Source organism: Bufo bufo, chromosome 1, assembly GCF_905171765.1.
Source record: "Bufo bufo chromosome 1, aBufBuf1.1, whole genome shotgun sequence".
Classification (NCBI taxonomy): Eukaryota; Metazoa; Chordata; class Amphibia; order Anura; family Bufonidae; genus Bufo; species Bufo bufo.
Window position 1 is genome coordinate 164,517,043 of NC_053389.1, and position 17,951 is coordinate 164,534,993.

The window sequence follows — 17,951 nt, forward strand, 5'->3', positions numbered from 1 at the left end:
TCCTATTAGAGAGGCTAATGCATAATGCCAGTACTGTATCCAGTGGAACAGCAAATCCGTCAGCTACGGAAAGGGGGGACGCGAATGGCTGGCACTGACCAGTGCAAGTGCAGTCAGTCCACCTGTGGAAGGAGGGAATACAAAAAGGGTAAGTCCTGTATCCAGTAGTAGTGCAAATGCCGCCTAAGGCTACTTTCACACTAGCGTTCGGAGCGGATCCGTCTGATGTTTCATCAGACGGATCTGCTCCGATAATGCAGACGTTCGCATCCGTTCAGAACGGATCCGTCTGCATTAAAACTTAGAAAACTTTCTAAGTATGAAAGTAGCCTGAGCGGATCCGTTCAGACTTTACATTGTAAGTCAATGGGGAACGGATCCGCTTGAAGATTGAGCCATATGGTGTCATCTTCAAGCGGATCCGTCCCCATTGACTTACATTGTAAGTCTGGACGGATCCGCTCGCCTCCGCACGGCCAGGCGGACACCCGAACGCTGCAAGCAGCGTTCAGGTGTCCGCTCACTGAGCGGAGCGGAGGCTGAGCGCTGGCAGGCGGATGCATTCTCAGTGGATCGGCCTCCATTGAGAATGCATTGCGGCCAGACGGCTGCGTTCAGGACCGCTCGTGAGCTCCTTCAAACGGAGCGCACGAGCGGACACCTGAACGCAGGTGTGAAAGTAGCCTAAGGAAGGGGGTAATGCATACAATCAGTACTGCTGGTAGTATGGATGCCATCATAGAAGATTAAACTGGATTCATATCAGAGTCCGCAGAACTGATCCCCTGTTCCCTCAGAACCAACCCCTGCCAGAAGGGAGGGTTCTGAATATCACCCTAATGAGGAAGGGTGGAGGTGCGGAGGAGACCGAGGAGGAAAGTGTCCTGCTCGTGCACAGCTCTACCTCTCAGCATCTAGCCATGGCAGTTGCAGGCTGTGTCGGTGGTGATATAACAATCAAACCACCCAGGAGGTGGAATCGGCATCTCTACATGACCGCTCACTGGATTGTGTGGGCGGTACTCGACCAGGAGGGTGGGGAACTTCCAGAGGTCCTCCGTTGGATTGCGTATGTGGATATTCAACCAAATGACCCAGGAGGGTGGATTGGGAATCCATCAGCTGTACTCCCCTGGCTTTGTGCAGGTGGATTATTATCAACCAAACGGCCTCAGCGGGCGGATTGGGAATCCTTCAGATGTGCTCCCCTGGATTTGCGCAGGTGGAGTATTATCAACCAAACGGCCCCGTAGGGCGGATTGGGAATCCTTCATGTGCAAGTGGGGATTTGTGCAAGTGGAGTATTATCATCCAAACGGCCTCAGCGGGCGGATTGGGAATCCTTCAGATGTGCTCCCCTGGATCCGTGCAGGTGGAGTATAATCAACCAAACGGCCTTAGTGGGCGGATTGGGAATCCTTCAGATGTGCTCCCCTGGATTTGTGCAGGTGGAGTATTATCAACCAAAGGGCCCCGTAGGGCGGATTGGGAATCCTTCAGATGTGCTCCCCTGGATTTCACAGGTGGTGCATATAAACCAGATGACCCAGAAGGGTGGTCTGGGAATTCTTCATGTGTGCTTTATCAACCAAACAGCCCCGGAGTGCGTTAAAGTTTCTCCTGGGATTCAAACTCACGACCTTTACACATCAGTGGCAAGGCATTTACCCTCACAGCCATGAAAGCTGTATTGATTGGGAAACTGTGAGCAATCCTCCCCTGTCCGGATAGGGCATGGGCCCAGTCCCGTACCCCACCACCAGGGTGGACATGCGGTGAAGTGACCTGAGGGGGGCAGGACTACCTGTGACGCCCCCGCTAAATGAATAAGCGGCAGGAAGGGGTTAAATTCCTAAACTTAAGGTATTTAGCCTGCAGAAAGGGGACACTGGATAATCCAGTGCCGGCTGCAAAAAAGCGACTTGCCATAAGGGGTTAACCCAGCTCAGAAAACCGGAGGCGGAGCTCAGCGGGCACCTGGGGGAGGGGGGACAGCTAGTCGGGGAGAATTCGCGCCTAAAGGACGAACCCGCCCCCTCCATAACCGGAATGAAAGTTGCGGCCTAGTAGGCCACAAAGCCGGGACATAAAGTTTGGCGCACAGCCGACCGGGCGGTACTGCCGGCCGGCTACCACAGAGGGACTTGGATCAGTGGGCAGAAGTGACCACTCGCGTCCACCTGCTGCGGGAACCCATCCCGTGGCCGCAAAAAAACTGCACGGGCTGAGTACCGATAGGCCCGAAGAGAAGCCGGGGCCTAAATTTTTGGCGCCGGCTGAACGAATAGCCGGCCGGGAAGTGGAGTGTCCGGAGTGGCACTCTCAAGCGCCCTGGTTGCATACCGGCCGCAGGAGCTCACCCCGCAGGCTGTATAACGCGGATATAAATAACTAGATAGGGGAACCCAGGCCCCCAGATATGGACAGAAGCCCAAAACCTACATTGGGGGCTGAGGTAATGTGGGGCCCTCACCAGGGAATAGCCCACTTGAAGAAAAATGTCCTCCATCTTATGATGAGGTGACCAAGGGGAAGGGGGGGCTGAGGATACTTACCCAATGCGGACTACTCACCCCATCTTCATCCTCTTCTCTTCACCCTTTCTCAGAGTACCAGCAGGGTCACCTCTTCAGCCGCTGGCACCCGAAGTGGCAGGAGACTGGAATGGCGGAGGGTCTCGCCGGATTCAGGTGACCCCTTTGGCTGGCGGGAAGCAGGGGAGCTGGGCTGCCCTGGTCCACTTTTGTTTCTTGGGAGGGCGAGCGGTGAGGGATTCCGACACCGGCCTTGCTCCCGGGGTAGACAGAGTGGCTAGGCGACTCTGTTTCCCCAAACCTAAAAGGAAAAATATAAAATAATAAAAGTAAGCCGCCCTGCAAGAGCAGGGAGGTCTGCCTCCTACGACACTAAGCTAAAAACTGATATGCTCTCTCCAGGCTGGAGGGGGTATAGCCTGCAGGGGAGGAGTTATCACTTCTTAGCCTAGTGTCGCCTCCTAGTGGCAGCAAGCAGCAATATACACACGGTCCTGTGTCCCCCAATGATTAAATAAACTTTCTTTCTTGTAAGTGTCATTTACCAAATAGGAAAGAAAAAAATATTTGTTGGTGAAATTGGAAAAGAAAAAGGCAATTCATTGCCTTTGTTTTTTGTGTCACCATATTCTGGAACCCACACTTTAATATTTCCATCCGCAGAGCTCTGTTAGGTCTTATTTTTATTGTAAGGGGGACGAGCTGTAGTTTTTATTGATACCATTCTGGGGCACATATAACTATTTTTTATTATTTTATTTAGGGGCAAAGTAACCAAAAAACCTGGTTTCAGGCATCAGTGTTCACCGTGCAGGATAAATACTTATTAGATGTTGAAAATTCGGACACAGCAATACCAATTATGTTTATTTTTATATGTGGAGTGGAGCAATATGAAGTTTTAACATTTATTTTAACTTTTATTTTTAGTTCCCTGGGAGAATTGAACATGCAATCAATTCAATTGCCTTTGCCATAGACTGCAATACTTTACTATGGATTCTGCCGCCTGCCTATTAAGCCCTGCCGCAGTCAAGTCTAGGAGCCTTTACAGGCCCCAGACTCCTATAGCAACCAATCAGCAGCCCAAGATTTCACCACAGGGTTGAGGTCAATCTGGGGAGCCCCCTCCCTCTGACTACTCAGATGTTGAAACCGTTATTGACAGTGGCATCGATGGGTTGAGTGAATGAAAACTGAATTAGTCTCTGGTCACTTTGGGCAGGTGTCAACTGTGTAACACAACTGGCACCTGGATATAAACGGCGCACGCTCCGCTTCTGCACTCACTCTATACTCCCCTGTTAGAAGTATGCTGTAAATGCACGGCAAATGTCACCAAGGAGTTAATCTTACGTATATTGTACAGCCTTATGGGATGGAGCATGACAAGTCTTGCAGCCTCCTGAACACCATGAATACGTGTACATATGATGGTGATGTGATAGGGAATGCCCTCTTTCTAGTAAATGAGTCAACTTTCCACAAATCTTTTCTGACTCAGGACTCCAGGAAAGCCAAGTGATACCCCTGCGGGAGCTGCAGCAGCAGCAGCGCGGTCCTACAGCTTCCAATTTTCCATGAATGTCTCATTTACCTATGAGATGATCCTTCATCTTATCCAACACGGGTTCCATGTCATCCAAGGTTAAACTTTTAGCCCCCACCAGGCCCTTCAACATCCCAAACATCCCTCCAAAGCTACTCTTCTTGGCACTAGAAGTGGATAAATAAGTGGTAAGACCACAACACAAAACCTACTTCTTCCCCGCCAGTATTATCAATGTGTGGGGTACCTGGACTTGGCTGCAGATGGAGCAGCCCTATTTTGAACAGAAGGGACATCTTGCTCCTCCTCTTCTTCTTCTTCTTCACTGCTGCTTTCATACTCCACATCTGGGGGGTTTCCTGACATGAGACCACTGCGGATTCTCTGGAATATACATGACATGAACAGTTTTCAGTAACTAAACTGGTTCATATACTGTCAATACTCTAAATTCCAATTACAAATAGAATTCCTTAAGCCTCATGCAGACGTCAGTGTTTCACGGACGTGTGCTGTACGTGTTCTCCGCAGACAGCACACGTCCCCATTCATTTGACTGTGTGTATTCACACATCAGTGTTTTACCACAGTCCGTGGGTCCGCGTTTCCAGCACGGATGCATGTCCTATCTTGGTCCGTGTTCTCGGATCCCTCACGCCCATTATAGTCAATGAGTCGCCGTGAAGACCACGGATGGAACACGGATACCTCCCGTGTTTCACGGATCATTAAGAAGAGATGCTTTGAAAATAATTTTTCAACTGTTCAGTCTCAGTGAAACACGGATGCAACACGGACAGCAAAAAAGAAACCCACAGACCCAACATGGATCTGTCATGGGAGAAAAGACGGATTGAACACGGTCCGTGTTACCACTGATCCAAAACTGACACGGACGTCTGCATGAGGCATTATTGAATCAACTGCCTAAAATAGTGACCAGGAAACATCTACCCCAAGTCATCCTTGTCTTCTAAAAGGACACTACTAACAGCATGTAATAGCAGTCTATATGCAAATATTCTATGTATTTCTTTTTCTTAAAAAATAAAGTAGATCATTTTCTGGATATAATTTTACATTTTCTTAAAGGGGTTGTCCACTTTTTTTATATTGATAATGTATGCTCAGGATACATCATTAATATCAGATCCGATATGCCTCCGCCGGGCCGACTCCTGGCACCCCCACGATCAGCTGTTTAGAGAATGTAGCACTCATACGAGCGCTGTGTTCTCTTCACTGTTTACCTGCTTGCCGTTGCAACTGCAGCGGTCAGGGTGTAATTACAAGTTGGCCGTCCCATAAAAGTGAATTGGACGGCTGTGATGTAATTACACCTGCTCACCACTGCAATTGCAACAGTAAGCAGCTAAATAGTGAAGAGAACACAGCGCTTGTACAAGTGCGGTGTTCTCTTCAAACAGCCGATTGTCAGGGGTGCCCGGAGCCACCCACCATTGCCGATCTGATATGGACGACGTGTACTGAGGATAGGTCATAAAAATAAATAAAATCTAAAAAACAATTTAAATCACTCCATGTACTCTACTTCCTGTACTGGCTCTTCAACGTCCTACTTTCTATGGCCTTTTATCACGACAAACATCCTCGCTAGACTTTCTCAGTCAGACCATTGCTGTGACCAGAGAAGGAAAGGGGATGGATGACTCAGTTTACACTGGTAAGGGCAATTCTCTTCTGCGGCCATCTTTATCTAGGCCTATTAAGAGAATAGAGCTGTTATACTGTTATCCTAATTCTACTAATCTACTATTTTACTAATGGATAACACAACTGCCTTACAGCAGCAGGAAACTAAAATATGGATTAACTGCTACAGAAGGACAATATTTTGTATTTAATGGTCAACGGTATAGTACTGCTGAAATGAAAAAGAAAAACAGCCAAACATTCTTTAAAAAATATATATTTTCTCTGAAAATTGAATTTAATAAAATACTCCTTTCTGACTGAAGTGTCCCTTTAATATTCTGGTTAACCGCTATCTTAGTCTCCTACCTGGGTAACAGGTACAGATACCAATACTAACAGCTGCCATTGTAATAACCAGAAGGGTTGACTGCATACAGGTATAACAAAACCTTAAGCTCTGGAAGATAAGCTTATTATGTTTCCACTCACCGACTTCTAGCAGAGGAATTGACAAAAAGTCTATCAGCAAGTTGCAAACCCTCATTTGTATAAGACTGAAGAAGCCTTACACCCGCTTGTAAAGTCCACCCCAGAAATATAACTGGACACCCTTAGGTCCCATCTCACCAGTGCTTCCAGGTCGTCATCGGGTGCTGCCACCTCCTCCACACTACCGTTGGTGGTGGGTTTGCTGTAGTCTAGCTCTTTCCTGGTGTTTGACGCTCCAAGCTCCCACACACGGGGTTGCTTTCCTTTCTCCTTTTGAGTCTCTGGTTTTGGGGATTTGCTGTGGAAAAATATTAGTCCACTGTTAAAGTAGTTCATTATAGCATTCACTCTAATTTCCAAATTCAAGGACAATACAGTATAATTTAACAGACATATGTGGCTTCAAACATCTCAGGAAAGTTCTCTGCCCTGGACTCGCTTACCATCTTTATTACAGAAAAGAGTTTAACCAATTAGATAGGGCTGCAGTAAATGATTATTTTAGTAATCGAGTATTCTACCGATTATTTTTACAATTAATCGAGTACTCTAATAAGAAAAAAAATAGACTGTTTTCCTTTATAAAAAATAAATAAAAATCAGACCCCCTGCCATCAGTCCCCAATACCCTTCGTTCCCCCCTGTGCGATCAGCCCAAGTGCCTTCAGCTCCTCCCCGACCCCAGTCCCATCAGCAGCTCCTCCCCGACCCCAGTCCCATCAGCTAGCATGCAGAGATGGTGGCACTGATGAGTTCTTATAAAAAGAAAAACGTTCTTTTAATTTGTTTTTTGTTGTTATTAGAACACTCAATTAATCTTTGGATTAAAATTGATAGAATACTCGATTACAAAAATAGTCGATAGCTGCAGCCCTAATTTCTACCTATAGTATATTGAACAATTTTATTTGGTGGGATTGTTTTCACAGCTTTCACTGGGCAGTATAAATGACAATTTATTTCTGCGAGTTGGTACAATTACGGTGATACCAAATTTATTAAGTATTATGATGTACTGCTTTTGCACAATAAAAAAAAAAATAAAAAAAAATAAACTTTACTTAAACAATAACTATTATTGTTAATGAGTTGTGTGAGGGCTTACTTTTTACAGGAGAGACTAAATTCTGATTCTTTTTATGATTTATTTTTATTTTTTGGGAGGTGCAATAAAAAAAAAAAGATTTTTTCGCAAAATAAACTTTATCCTGTTTATATAAATTATTTTAGTCCTGCTGTGGAAATGTATCACCAAGCCTTGATTGCTTTACTTCTGTATTGCAGTACATGTATTATCCCTGCCTTATGCTGGACCTAATAGGCATCCCTTGTTAGACACCATGGCTGTCATAGTGACTCCTCAGCACCCCGTCACTGTGCGTCAGTGGGTGCCGCTGGTCTCACTGTCAGAGAGGACTCTATTAGGTGCTGTGGTCACTACTGAACATCAAAGGGGTTAAACTGATGGGATCAGAGGTTCCTCCACTCCTGGCTGTTACAGCAGAAGCTCTGCTGTCATTAAACTCCAGTTGCAGGACACCTATAAAAAGGCATTGTTGTTAAGGGGTTAACTAAAATTTCCATTTGGAACACTCACTAATATTATGCATTGACCTATTACCCAATGGTTAGAGGTAAATTTCCTGGTGCATGAATTCCATCAGATCCCCACCTGGCTTTTTCCCCAGTCTTCATCCTTTTCTTAAAGAACTCCTCACGCTTCCTCTGGATGGTCTCCTCGGTGGTCAGCTCCTCCTTCTCCCCAGCTGATGCAGGGCTGTTGATCTTCACTTTATTCGAAGCGACTGCCTCTGGTGCAATGTCTGCAAAACACAGAGAAGGTCACAATGTGAGGATGAGTTCTGTGTATAGAGCACGTAGGTCACGTCTGGCACAACGATGGCACCATCTATGAATGTCTGTAGGTTGCAAGAATCTCAAAACAAGGTCAAAAGAAGACAACTCAGCAGCATTCACAGACATACATCAGCAACTGTAGTGGACACCACCTTCTTACCTCCCTCCCCCCCCATTAAACACAGATAAAATTGCCATCCTGGATATTACAGGGTAAAGGCCTCATGCACACGGCCGTTGTTTTGGTCCGCATCCGAGCCGCAGTTTCACTTCAATGGGGCCGCAAAAGAGGCGGACAACAATCCGTGTGCTGTCTGATTCCGTTGCCCTGTTCCGTGGTCCACAAAAAAAAAAAAACATAACTGGTCCTATTCTTGTCCGCGCTTTGCGGACAAGAATAGGCAGTTATATTAACCCCTTAAGGACACAGCCTTTTTACACCTTAGGACCAGGCCATTTTTTGCAAATCTGACCAGAGTCCCTTTAAGTGATGATAACTTTAAAACGCTTTGACTTATCCAGGCCGTTCCGAGATTGTTTTTTCGTCACATATTGTACTTCATGACACTGGTAAAATTAAGTCAAAAAAATTATTTTTTTTGCACCAAAAAAGACCTAATTTAACAAAAATTTGGAAAAATTAGCAAATTTCAAAGTTTCAGTGTCTCTACTTCTGTAATACATAGTAATACCCCCAAAAATTGTGATGACTTTACATTCCCCATATGTCTACTTCATGTTTGAATTGTTTTGGGAATGATATATTTTATTTTTTGGGGATGTTATAAGGCTTAGAAGTTTAGAAGCAAATCTTGAAATTTTTCAGAAATTTACAAAAACTCAATTTTTAGGGACCAGTTCAGGTCTCAAGTCACTTTGCGAGGCTTACATAATAGAAACCACCCAAAAATGACCCCATCTAAGAAACTACACCCCTCAAGGTATTCAAAACTGATTTTGCATACGTTGTTAACCCTTTAGGTGTTGCACAAGAGTTATTGGCAAATGGGGAGGAAATTTGAGAATTTCATTTTTTGGTCTAATTTTCCATTTTAACCCATTTTTTCCACTAACAAACCAAGGGTTAACAGCCAAACAAGACTGTATCTTTATTGCCCTGACTCTGCCGTTTACAGAAACACCCCATATGTGGCCGTAAACTACTGTACGGCCACACAGCAGGGCGTAGAGTGAAAGGTGCGCCGTTTGGTTTTTGGAGGGCTGATTTTGCTGGACTGTTTTTTTGGCACCATGTCCCATTTGAAGCCCCCCTGATGCACCCCTAGATTATAAACTCCATAAAAAGTGACCCCATCTAAGAAACTACACCCCTCAAGGTATTCAAAACTGATTTTACAAACTTTGTTAACCCTTTAGGTGTTGCACAAGATTTAATGGAAAATAGAGATACAATTTCAAAATGTCACTTTTTTGGCAGATTTTCCATTTTAATATTTTTTTTCCAGTTACAAAGCAAGGGTTAACAGCCAAACAAAACTCATTATTTATGGCCCTAATTCTGTAGTTTACAGAAACACCCCATGTGTGGCCGTAAACTGCTGTACGGGCACACGGCAGGGCACAGAAGGAAAGGAATGCCATACGGTTTTTGGAAGGCAGGTTTTGCTGGACAGTTTTTTTTTTACACCATGTCCCATTTGAAGCCCCCCTGATGCACCCCTAGAGTAGAAACTCCAAAAAAGTGACCCCATTTTAGAAACTACGGGATAGGTTGGCAGTTTTGTTGGTACTAGTTTAGGGTACATATGATTTTTGGTTGCTCTATATTACACTTTTTGTGCGGCAAGGTAACAAGAAACAGCTTTTTTGGCACCGTTTTTTATTTTTTTTATTTACAACATTCATCTGACAGGTTAGATCATGTGGTAATTTCATAGAGCAGGTTGTCACGGACGCGGCGATGCCTAATATGTATACAATTTTTTTTATTTATGTAAGTTTTACACAATGATTTCATTTTTAAAACAAAAAAAATGTTTTTAGTGTCTCCATAGTCTAAGAGCCATAGTTTTTTCAGTTTTTGGGCGATTATCTTAAGTAGGGTCTCATTTTTTGCGGGATGAGATGACGGTTTGATTGGCATCTATTCTGGGGTGCATATGACTTTTTGATTGCTTGCTATTACACTTTTTGTGACGCAAGATGACAAAAAATGGCTTTTTTTTACACCGTTTTTATTTTTATTTTTTTACGGTGGTCATCTGAGGGGTTAGATCATGTGATATTTTTATAGAGCCGGTCGATACGGACGCGGCGATACCTAATATGTATACTTTTTTTTATTTATGTAAGTTTTACACAATGATTTAATTTTTGAAACAAAAAAAAATAATCATGTTTTAGTGTTTCCATAGTCTAAGAGCCATAGTTTTTTCAGTTTTTGGCGTACATGCGACTTTTTTGATCACTTTTATTACTTTTTTTGGGAAGTAAGGTGGGCAAAATTTCAATTTCATTATAGTTTTTTATTTTTATGGCGTTCACCGTTCGGGTAAAGTAACATAACCGTTTTATAGATCAGGTCGTTACTGACGCGGCGATACCAAACATGTGTAGGGAATTTTATTTTTTTCATTTTTAATCAGTAATAAATGTGTTTTTTGATTTTTACTTTTTTTTCACTTTTATTCACTTTTTTTTGACCCAGACCCACTTGGTTCTTGAAGATCCAGTGGGTCTGATGTCTGTATAATACAGTACAGTACAATATAAATTGTACTGCACTGTATTTTACACTTGTCTGAACAGATCTATGCCTTTTAGCACAGATCTGTTCAGCACCATGGACAGCAGGATGCCTGAGACTGCGTCCTGTTGCCATGGGAACCTTCCCCATCTGCTCAGTACTGGTCAGAACTGCGCAGACGGGGAAGGGTAAGGAGGGGATCTGTCGGGGGGCTGTCTGGGGGCTCTCTCCCTCCCCATCGGGCGGCTGCAAAGGCACAGCAGCCCCCCGATGGGAGAGGGAGGGAGCTCCCTGCGCTGTTAACCTTTTCCATACAGCGGTCCGTACGGACCGCTGTATGGAAAGGGTTAAACGGCTGACATCGCATCGCAGATGTCAGCCGTTTATACCAGGGTGCCAGCAATGTGCTGGCACCCTGGTATACCCACTAGAAACCAACGATTATACAAGGGGAGGCAGGCGGGGGATCGCGATCCCGCCTGCCGCACCGCCCGCCTCCTGCACTGCCCGCAACCCTCCCCCTGCGCCTCCCGCCACCATAAAATCATTCGGGGGTGCAGGGGGGGTTAATAAAACGTTATTTTAGTCAGGGACCGCGGGGACCAGAAACTGCAGAAATCGCAGCAAACCGCAGGTCTGAATTGACCTGCGGTTTGCCGCGATCGCCGACATGGGGGGGTCACGGGACCCCCCCCCGCGCGCATTTAGCCTAGGTGCCTGCTCAATGATTTGAGCAGGCACTGGGTTCCGATCACTGCCGGCCGGGCGGCAGTGATCGGAACAACACATGACGTACCGGTATGTCATGTGTCCTTAAGTACCAGGACATCATGACGTACCGGTACGTCATGTGTCCTTAAGAGGTTAAAGACTGTCCGTGTCGTTCCGCAAATTGCAGAACGCACATGGACGCCATCCGTGTTTTGCGGATCCGCAATTTGTGGAACGCAAAACACACAACGGTCGTGTTCATGATGCCTTAACCCTCTGTACTCACTCTCTTTCTTTGAAGACTTGTTCTTTTTATTATTTTCCTTCGGTTTCTCTCCCGGCTTCTCGATCATGGACTTCACTGTCTTTTTAGACTTCTCTGACTGTTCAAACGTCTTCATGGCGGCTGGGGAACGGGTTTTGCTGCTCCCCTCTGCTGCCCTGTATGGCAGAAAAGTAATAAAAGCTCAGTCCTAGCACCGGAGAATAAATCCGTACAATTTCCTACAAAAAGCCAAAATTAGGGCTAACAAAAGCCTACAAGTCGTAAATCTACCTGAGGAGAAAATCAAAATCATCCTGGAAATCAAAAGAGCCATTTAATAAGCCCAATGCGCCGTTCTGATGTATTTGATTGCGGTATTTATCCCGGAATTCTTTATGGACGTCGTCTATTAACTTGTCCACATACGTCAGCGTTAAAATCTTCTGATATCCAACCTGCGAAGACAGGAGACGATTAATCGATGACACTCAAGGATCCCCATTATTTGTAAAATGAAGCCAGCCACATCAGGCAGACGTTCTGCAGTCCCATTCTCCCTCCTTCAGGTCAGTCTTCAGTATGGTTCTGGCATTCTATTTCTAAATCAGGAGGGACAGGGTGAACAGAGCATTGGGGCCCCCCATGGGGGAGGTCACAGAATAAAATGGATATAATTAAAAGAATGAATGAACGCAGTGCTCCCCCCTCGGTTAATGCAGGGGAGATCTGAAAGAACTTACCACAAACACCAGCTCAAACTGATTGTCCAGCTTGTACTTAAGTGTGAGGGAGTCATGGTTGTAGCAGTTGTTGCCGCCCCTCTCCTACAAAGACATAAAATACAGATAATGAAAGTCTAATGGCTCCTTAAAACATTTTATTGCCGATGACCTATCCCTAGGATAGGTCATCAGCATCTGATCGACACCCGCCGATCAGCTGTTTGAGAAGGCACCTGTGAGCACAGCGCCGTACATTGTATAGTGGACGTGCTTGGTATTTCAGCTCAGCTCCTTTCACTTCTATGGGGCTGAGCTGCTGCTAGACCATGTGACTGATGAATGTGTTGTCACTGGCCTAGGGACTGTCACTAACTTCTCAAACAGATGATCATCAGGGTCCTGGGTGCCAGAGGATAGGTCATCAGTAGTAAAATCTCTAAAAACCCCTTTACAAAAGAGAACTCCAGTGAAATGGTGATCGCTGCTTGATACATTCTTCAACATTCCCATAACTCATCTCTGAAGGTGACCATCTTGAAGCCCCATGCTCCTGTAGTCAGAAGTGTGGTCACATCCTATGCTGCAAAAATGCTGGTGCCATATATTCCACCCTGGTCACATGATTTTTGTGTTTGGGACAGCCAGCCCCTTGTGATAAACCCCAATAGTAAGAATCTTCTGGGCCCATACGAGGTCCAAAAGGAAATCCTTAAATCGTCCATATGTGACTAGATGACACCTAGGGCTGGATGATTAATCATATTCATTTCGGATTTTAATGATAAACTATTCTGATTTTCAACAGAATCATAAAATTGACTTTGGCCCAGACCAGTATAAGGCACTATAAGAAGAAGCTGCTGACGCACAAGGCCCATCAAGATGTGCGTGGCGCAGCGTCATTGAGAGATCCCGAGCTGGTTGTATAGTGCAGGGAGTTTGTCGGCCTCTCCACACTCATACTGCCCGGCTACATCTTCAGTATCTACACCCTTCGTGTGCATTCAATGAATCTCCTTACATCTCCATACACCCATCATACGCTGTCACCTGAGGGACCCAGGGACACACACACTGCTCTGTGACAAGGCCAGGTTTTCTCAATTGGCCTGTAATGGCAGGCTGTGTAGGGTGTGGCGTTGTAGTGCAGTTAATAGAGTGGTGGATCAGGTCGGTCTACTGCGCTGGGATGTCGCCATAAATATACACTCCCTCCCCTGGTCAGGTACTAGCAGTCCCAGCATGTTTTCCATGGCTTCTATGAAAAGCTGCGGTTATGACTTATAATAGAAGGGCTGGGTATAGTGCACACATGGTATACACAAGGGGGTCATTTGTTATACTGAAATAGGCCTAAATCAGGCGTTTTTTCAGGCACAGATCACAGAGCAACGGTTAGTTGCACAGCCATCTGCGACTTCTCCCCGTTCACGCCAGGTCTAAAATTGTGGGCGGGGATGGACCGGTAGGTCCGTCTCATTCATCATCTTATATGCCTGCTTTAGGGGTAGAAAATGGTCTAAATGTAAGAACTAGGAAGCGGTCTTACATTTAGAACTGGTGCCGGATGCACCAAAGTTATGGAGAGGCCTGCGCCTAAAACGCCGGTGTTAATAAAGCCCTAAGCTGGCGGTAAACCTGCTCCATGTGGACATGTCTCCTGTGACATCAATATGCTGGGTCTCTGCCCAACCTCCGCAGCAGTGATTTGCTTTCAGATACGAGGGGTATTCACTAAGTTACCTGAATATGAAAACAACATTTTCTGCGAAAATTTAACTTACTACTTTTTTAATCCCCCTTGACTTCATCGCATTTATTCCACATTGCCTCCAGGGATCTGATGCCCTCAGAATAGTAGGAGACTTCTTGCTGCTGCAGGAACCCTGTTACGGCCTCCTTGACTGCATTATCATTAGGAAATCGTTGCCCACACAGAAGTTTCTTCAAGTTCCGAAAGAGAAAGTGATCACTGGGAGTCCGGTCTCGACTGTAGGGTGGATGGTTAAGGACCATGAAGCGGATTGTAATTTTTGAGACTTATGAGCTGACACATTGTCATGAAGCAGAAACACACCTGCCGACAACTTCCCACGGTGTTCCTCTTTCATTGCCTCATGTAAAGTCTTCATTGTTGAAGCATAGGTGTCTCCAGTAATTGTGGTCTTGTGTGGCATGAATTCTAGTAATAAAACGCCTTCTGTATACCAATAAAAACTGTTGCCATGATCTTTCCAGCTGACTTCTGCACATGAAATTTCTTTGGCGTTGGTAGTGACCCCTTGTGTTTCCATTGCATGGACTCTCAGGATCATGGTGGTGGACCCATGTTTCATCACCAGGAATAATTTAAGAATAGAAGTCTCCTGGATTTTCATGTCTAAATTAAGGCTGAAACGATTACTCGATTGAATCGAGTAATTAGACACAAAAAAATCCTCAATGAAAAATTTTTGCCTTGAGGATTCGTTTGTGTCATTTGACCACAGATCGGGAGTGAACCGCTTGCTACTACTCACGGCTCCGTGGTCACCCGCCGGCCCGCACGCTGCACTGTCCTCCTGACACATCGTCAGGACATAGTACACGTATGCGCGCACTATGACCTGACGCTGCGTGACGCCAGGACGACAGTGCAGCGCGCGGAGAAGAAGACAGAGGAGTTGTGGAGCAGCGCCCCTACAGGAGAGGTAAGTATTAAAGGGCTGCTGGAGACTAGGATCAGAGATGGTGGCACTGGGGATGCTGAGGTGACGCTGGCATCGGAGCATCTGATGGTACAGGGGGACTATCTTCAATTGATTCCCTACCCCATTTAAACTGCTTGGCTAAAAGCTTTACTTGGTAGTAGGAAGGTGCATCATCACCATATGCAGCAATCATCCTTCCATGGATTTCTTTAGGCTTCTTTTTATCCTATGTAATAAAGTTCATCACAGAACAAACTGCAAATCCCTCACTTCCTTTGTAGACCCGCACTGTACTGCACTTGCCATCCTGTCACTTCCAGTGCTTTCATCAGACGGAACTGCTACTGTGTGTGTTACATATCCAGACCTGCACAGACGAGCTCAGCTCTCTAACACTGACAGAACATGCTGGGGTAGATAACTTATTGAACTCGTAATGCCGTCAGTACAAATCATTGCAGCGAGGTCGGGCACACAGCATATTCCTGTCACAGAAGACATGTCCACCAGTGGACACGCATTAGCCTGAGGCAGTGCAGCGTTTGTCAGGTTGACAGCATCAGATGTAGCCCCAGGCCATTCAGGAAGGTCCTCTGGGTGCAGATGAAGGGACCTACTAAAAGGAATGACAGAATGGAATGCCCATAGACTTTCACAGGAAAGTGGAATGCCCATAGACTTTCACAGGAAAGTGGAATGCCCATAGAGAAAAATGGAAATGTAATATTTGAATTGGAGACAAAACCAATTGACATATCTGATAATTATTTAGCAGGCTTACTCTCCAAGTTCAGTGGGATTATTTAATGTACAGATTAAGTGAAATTATCACGGTTTTCTGCAGAATGACGAGGGTGACTGACACAAAGGAATGCCCATAGACTATAATGGAAAGTAAACTATGAGCTCATTTAAAGGTAAATGTGTTATGTAGGACATTAACCTTTACCGCAAGTGTTCCCTGGGTAGAGTAGCATATTGTGAAACGAAAATTACCTTGGATTATTTATTTGATATGTTGAATGGTTCAGGCACCAAGTCACATTTTACTTCCCATTATAGCCTATGGGCATTCCATTCTGTCATCCCCCTTCTCATATCATAGAAACAAATGATAATCCCACTTAATCTCAATTTTAAATAAACCCACTGAATTTGAAGAGTAAGCCTGCTACAGATGTATTTGATATGTTGAATGGTTCAGGCACCAAGTCACGTTTTAATTCCCATTATAGTCTATAGGCATTCCATCACCTTTGCATTCTATAGAAAAACGGTTATGATCCAAGGTAATTTTCGTTTTACAATATGCTACTCTACCCAGGGAACACTTGCGGTAAAGGTTAATGTCCTACAGAACACATTTACCTTTAAATGAGCTCATAGTTTACTTTCCATTATAGTCTATGGGCATTCCTTTGTGTCAGTCACCCTCGTCATTCTGCAGAAAACTGTGATAATTTCACTTAATCTGAACACTAAATAATCCCACTGAACTTGGAGAGTAAGCCTGCTAAATAATTAACAGATATGTCAAATGGTTTTGTCTCTTATTCAAATATTACATTTCCATTATTCTCTATGGGCATTCCACTCTGGTCCATTATTCTCTATGGGCATTCCACTCTGGTCCATTATTCTCTATGGGCATTCCACTTTCCTGTGAAAGTCTATGGGCATTCCATTCTGTCATTCCTTTTAGTTGGTCCCCAGATGAAGGGGGTTAGATACTTTTAGGGCCCATTCTGATTGAAAGATTATGTTGTTGCACACGGGAAATCCGTTCTTTCTACAGATTAGCAGAATTTTCATGTTAAAGTGATTTTGACAAACAGATGGTACAGAACTGTACGGCATGCAATCCCCTAAAAGAATCGACTGTACGGCAGTTTTCTTTTTAGTTTAGCAAGAAAATAAAGACCACAAGTGAAAATAGTCCAAGTAACGTCCAGTCCTGATGTCATCACTCCCCCTGCCGTGACCCCAATACTGTTATTGGACTGACTCCCCCAGATTATCAATGTAAAGTGTAACAGCTGTTTCTGTATGGGGTAACATTTCAAGGAACTGCAACCCTGTGAGCGACCATATGGTGACCCGACGCCTCAAATAGACCACCCCAGATGTCACATCTCCTGCCAGACACCCCCACATTCCAACCACGGCGCTCCACACGTATGTCCAGACATGACCCCCTCAGACATGGACCCTCAAACACTGCACAACCCTAAAAATGTCAGCACATGTGGAGGAGACGCAACAGACCCCCCAATACTACAATACTTCCATGAACCCCAATGTCACAATGCAGAAAAAGACAGAACCTAGGAGGCCCAAAATGTCACCATAGGAAGAGACCACAGCCTCCTGCCCTAGGTCCTGGCAAACACCCCATTGTCAAGAACCCCAATGTCACCCTATGACTACACAAAGCACTGTCCCCTTACCCCAAAGCTGCTATGATCCCCCTATGCTGACTAATGACAGAACACAGCGCCCCCGAGCGGTTACCTGCAGGATGACGGAACGCAGCAACGCATTGACTGGGCTGCTGAAGGAGCCGCGCACCCCCTGGAAGCACCAGAGAACGATGCCGCCTTTACTAAAGATCGTGAAGAAGTCCAACATCTTCCACCGTCCGGACCACACGTCACCCACAGCCCCAGGACACGTCAGAGAAACACCGGGGTCGGGTCACGTAACTTCCGTCTGTACCGGAAGAGGAGGGCTCTGATTCGAGTCACCTGCCGCCATGTTACTAAAACTTGGCA

At 45.2% G+C, this 17,951-nt stretch overlaps 2 protein-coding genes across 2 annotated transcripts in view; both read right to left on the reverse strand.

Moving 5' to 3' along the window:
• Positions 1 to 17,882, reverse strand: part of SRPRA (SRP receptor subunit alpha) — a 35,847-nt gene extending 17,965 nt beyond the window's left edge. Inside the window, exons 1-8 of the mRNA XM_040431464.1 lie at positions 17,692 to 17,882; positions 12,509 to 12,592; positions 12,060 to 12,223; positions 11,790 to 11,944; positions 7,901 to 8,051; positions 6,367 to 6,526; positions 4,331 to 4,467; positions 4,132 to 4,250 (exon numbers count right to left, since the gene is read on the reverse strand). Of these exons, the coding sequence (XP_040287398.1) occupies positions 4,132 to 4,250; positions 4,331 to 4,467; positions 6,367 to 6,526; positions 7,901 to 8,051; positions 11,790 to 11,944; positions 12,060 to 12,223; positions 12,509 to 12,592; positions 17,692 to 17,808 (1,087 nt within the window). The 5' untranslated portion in view covers positions 17,809 to 17,882. The remainder of the gene's footprint in view (positions 1 to 4,131; positions 4,251 to 4,330; positions 4,468 to 6,366; positions 6,527 to 7,900; positions 8,052 to 11,789; positions 11,945 to 12,059; positions 12,224 to 12,508; positions 12,593 to 17,691) is intronic.
• LOC121000848 (histone-lysine N-methyltransferase SETMAR-like) lies at positions 14,148 to 15,174 on the reverse strand. Its single transcript, XM_040431581.1, has 2 exons — positions 14,531 to 15,174; positions 14,148 to 14,495 (listed from the first exon to the last, which is right to left on the reverse strand). The coding sequence occupies exons 1-2, from the start codon at positions 15,058 to 15,060 to the stop codon at positions 14,282 to 14,284; spliced, it is 744 nt and encodes a 247-aa protein (XP_040287515.1). The 5' UTR covers positions 15,061 to 15,174; the 3' UTR covers positions 14,148 to 14,281.
• Positions 17,883 to 17,951: the final 69 nt, after the last annotated feature.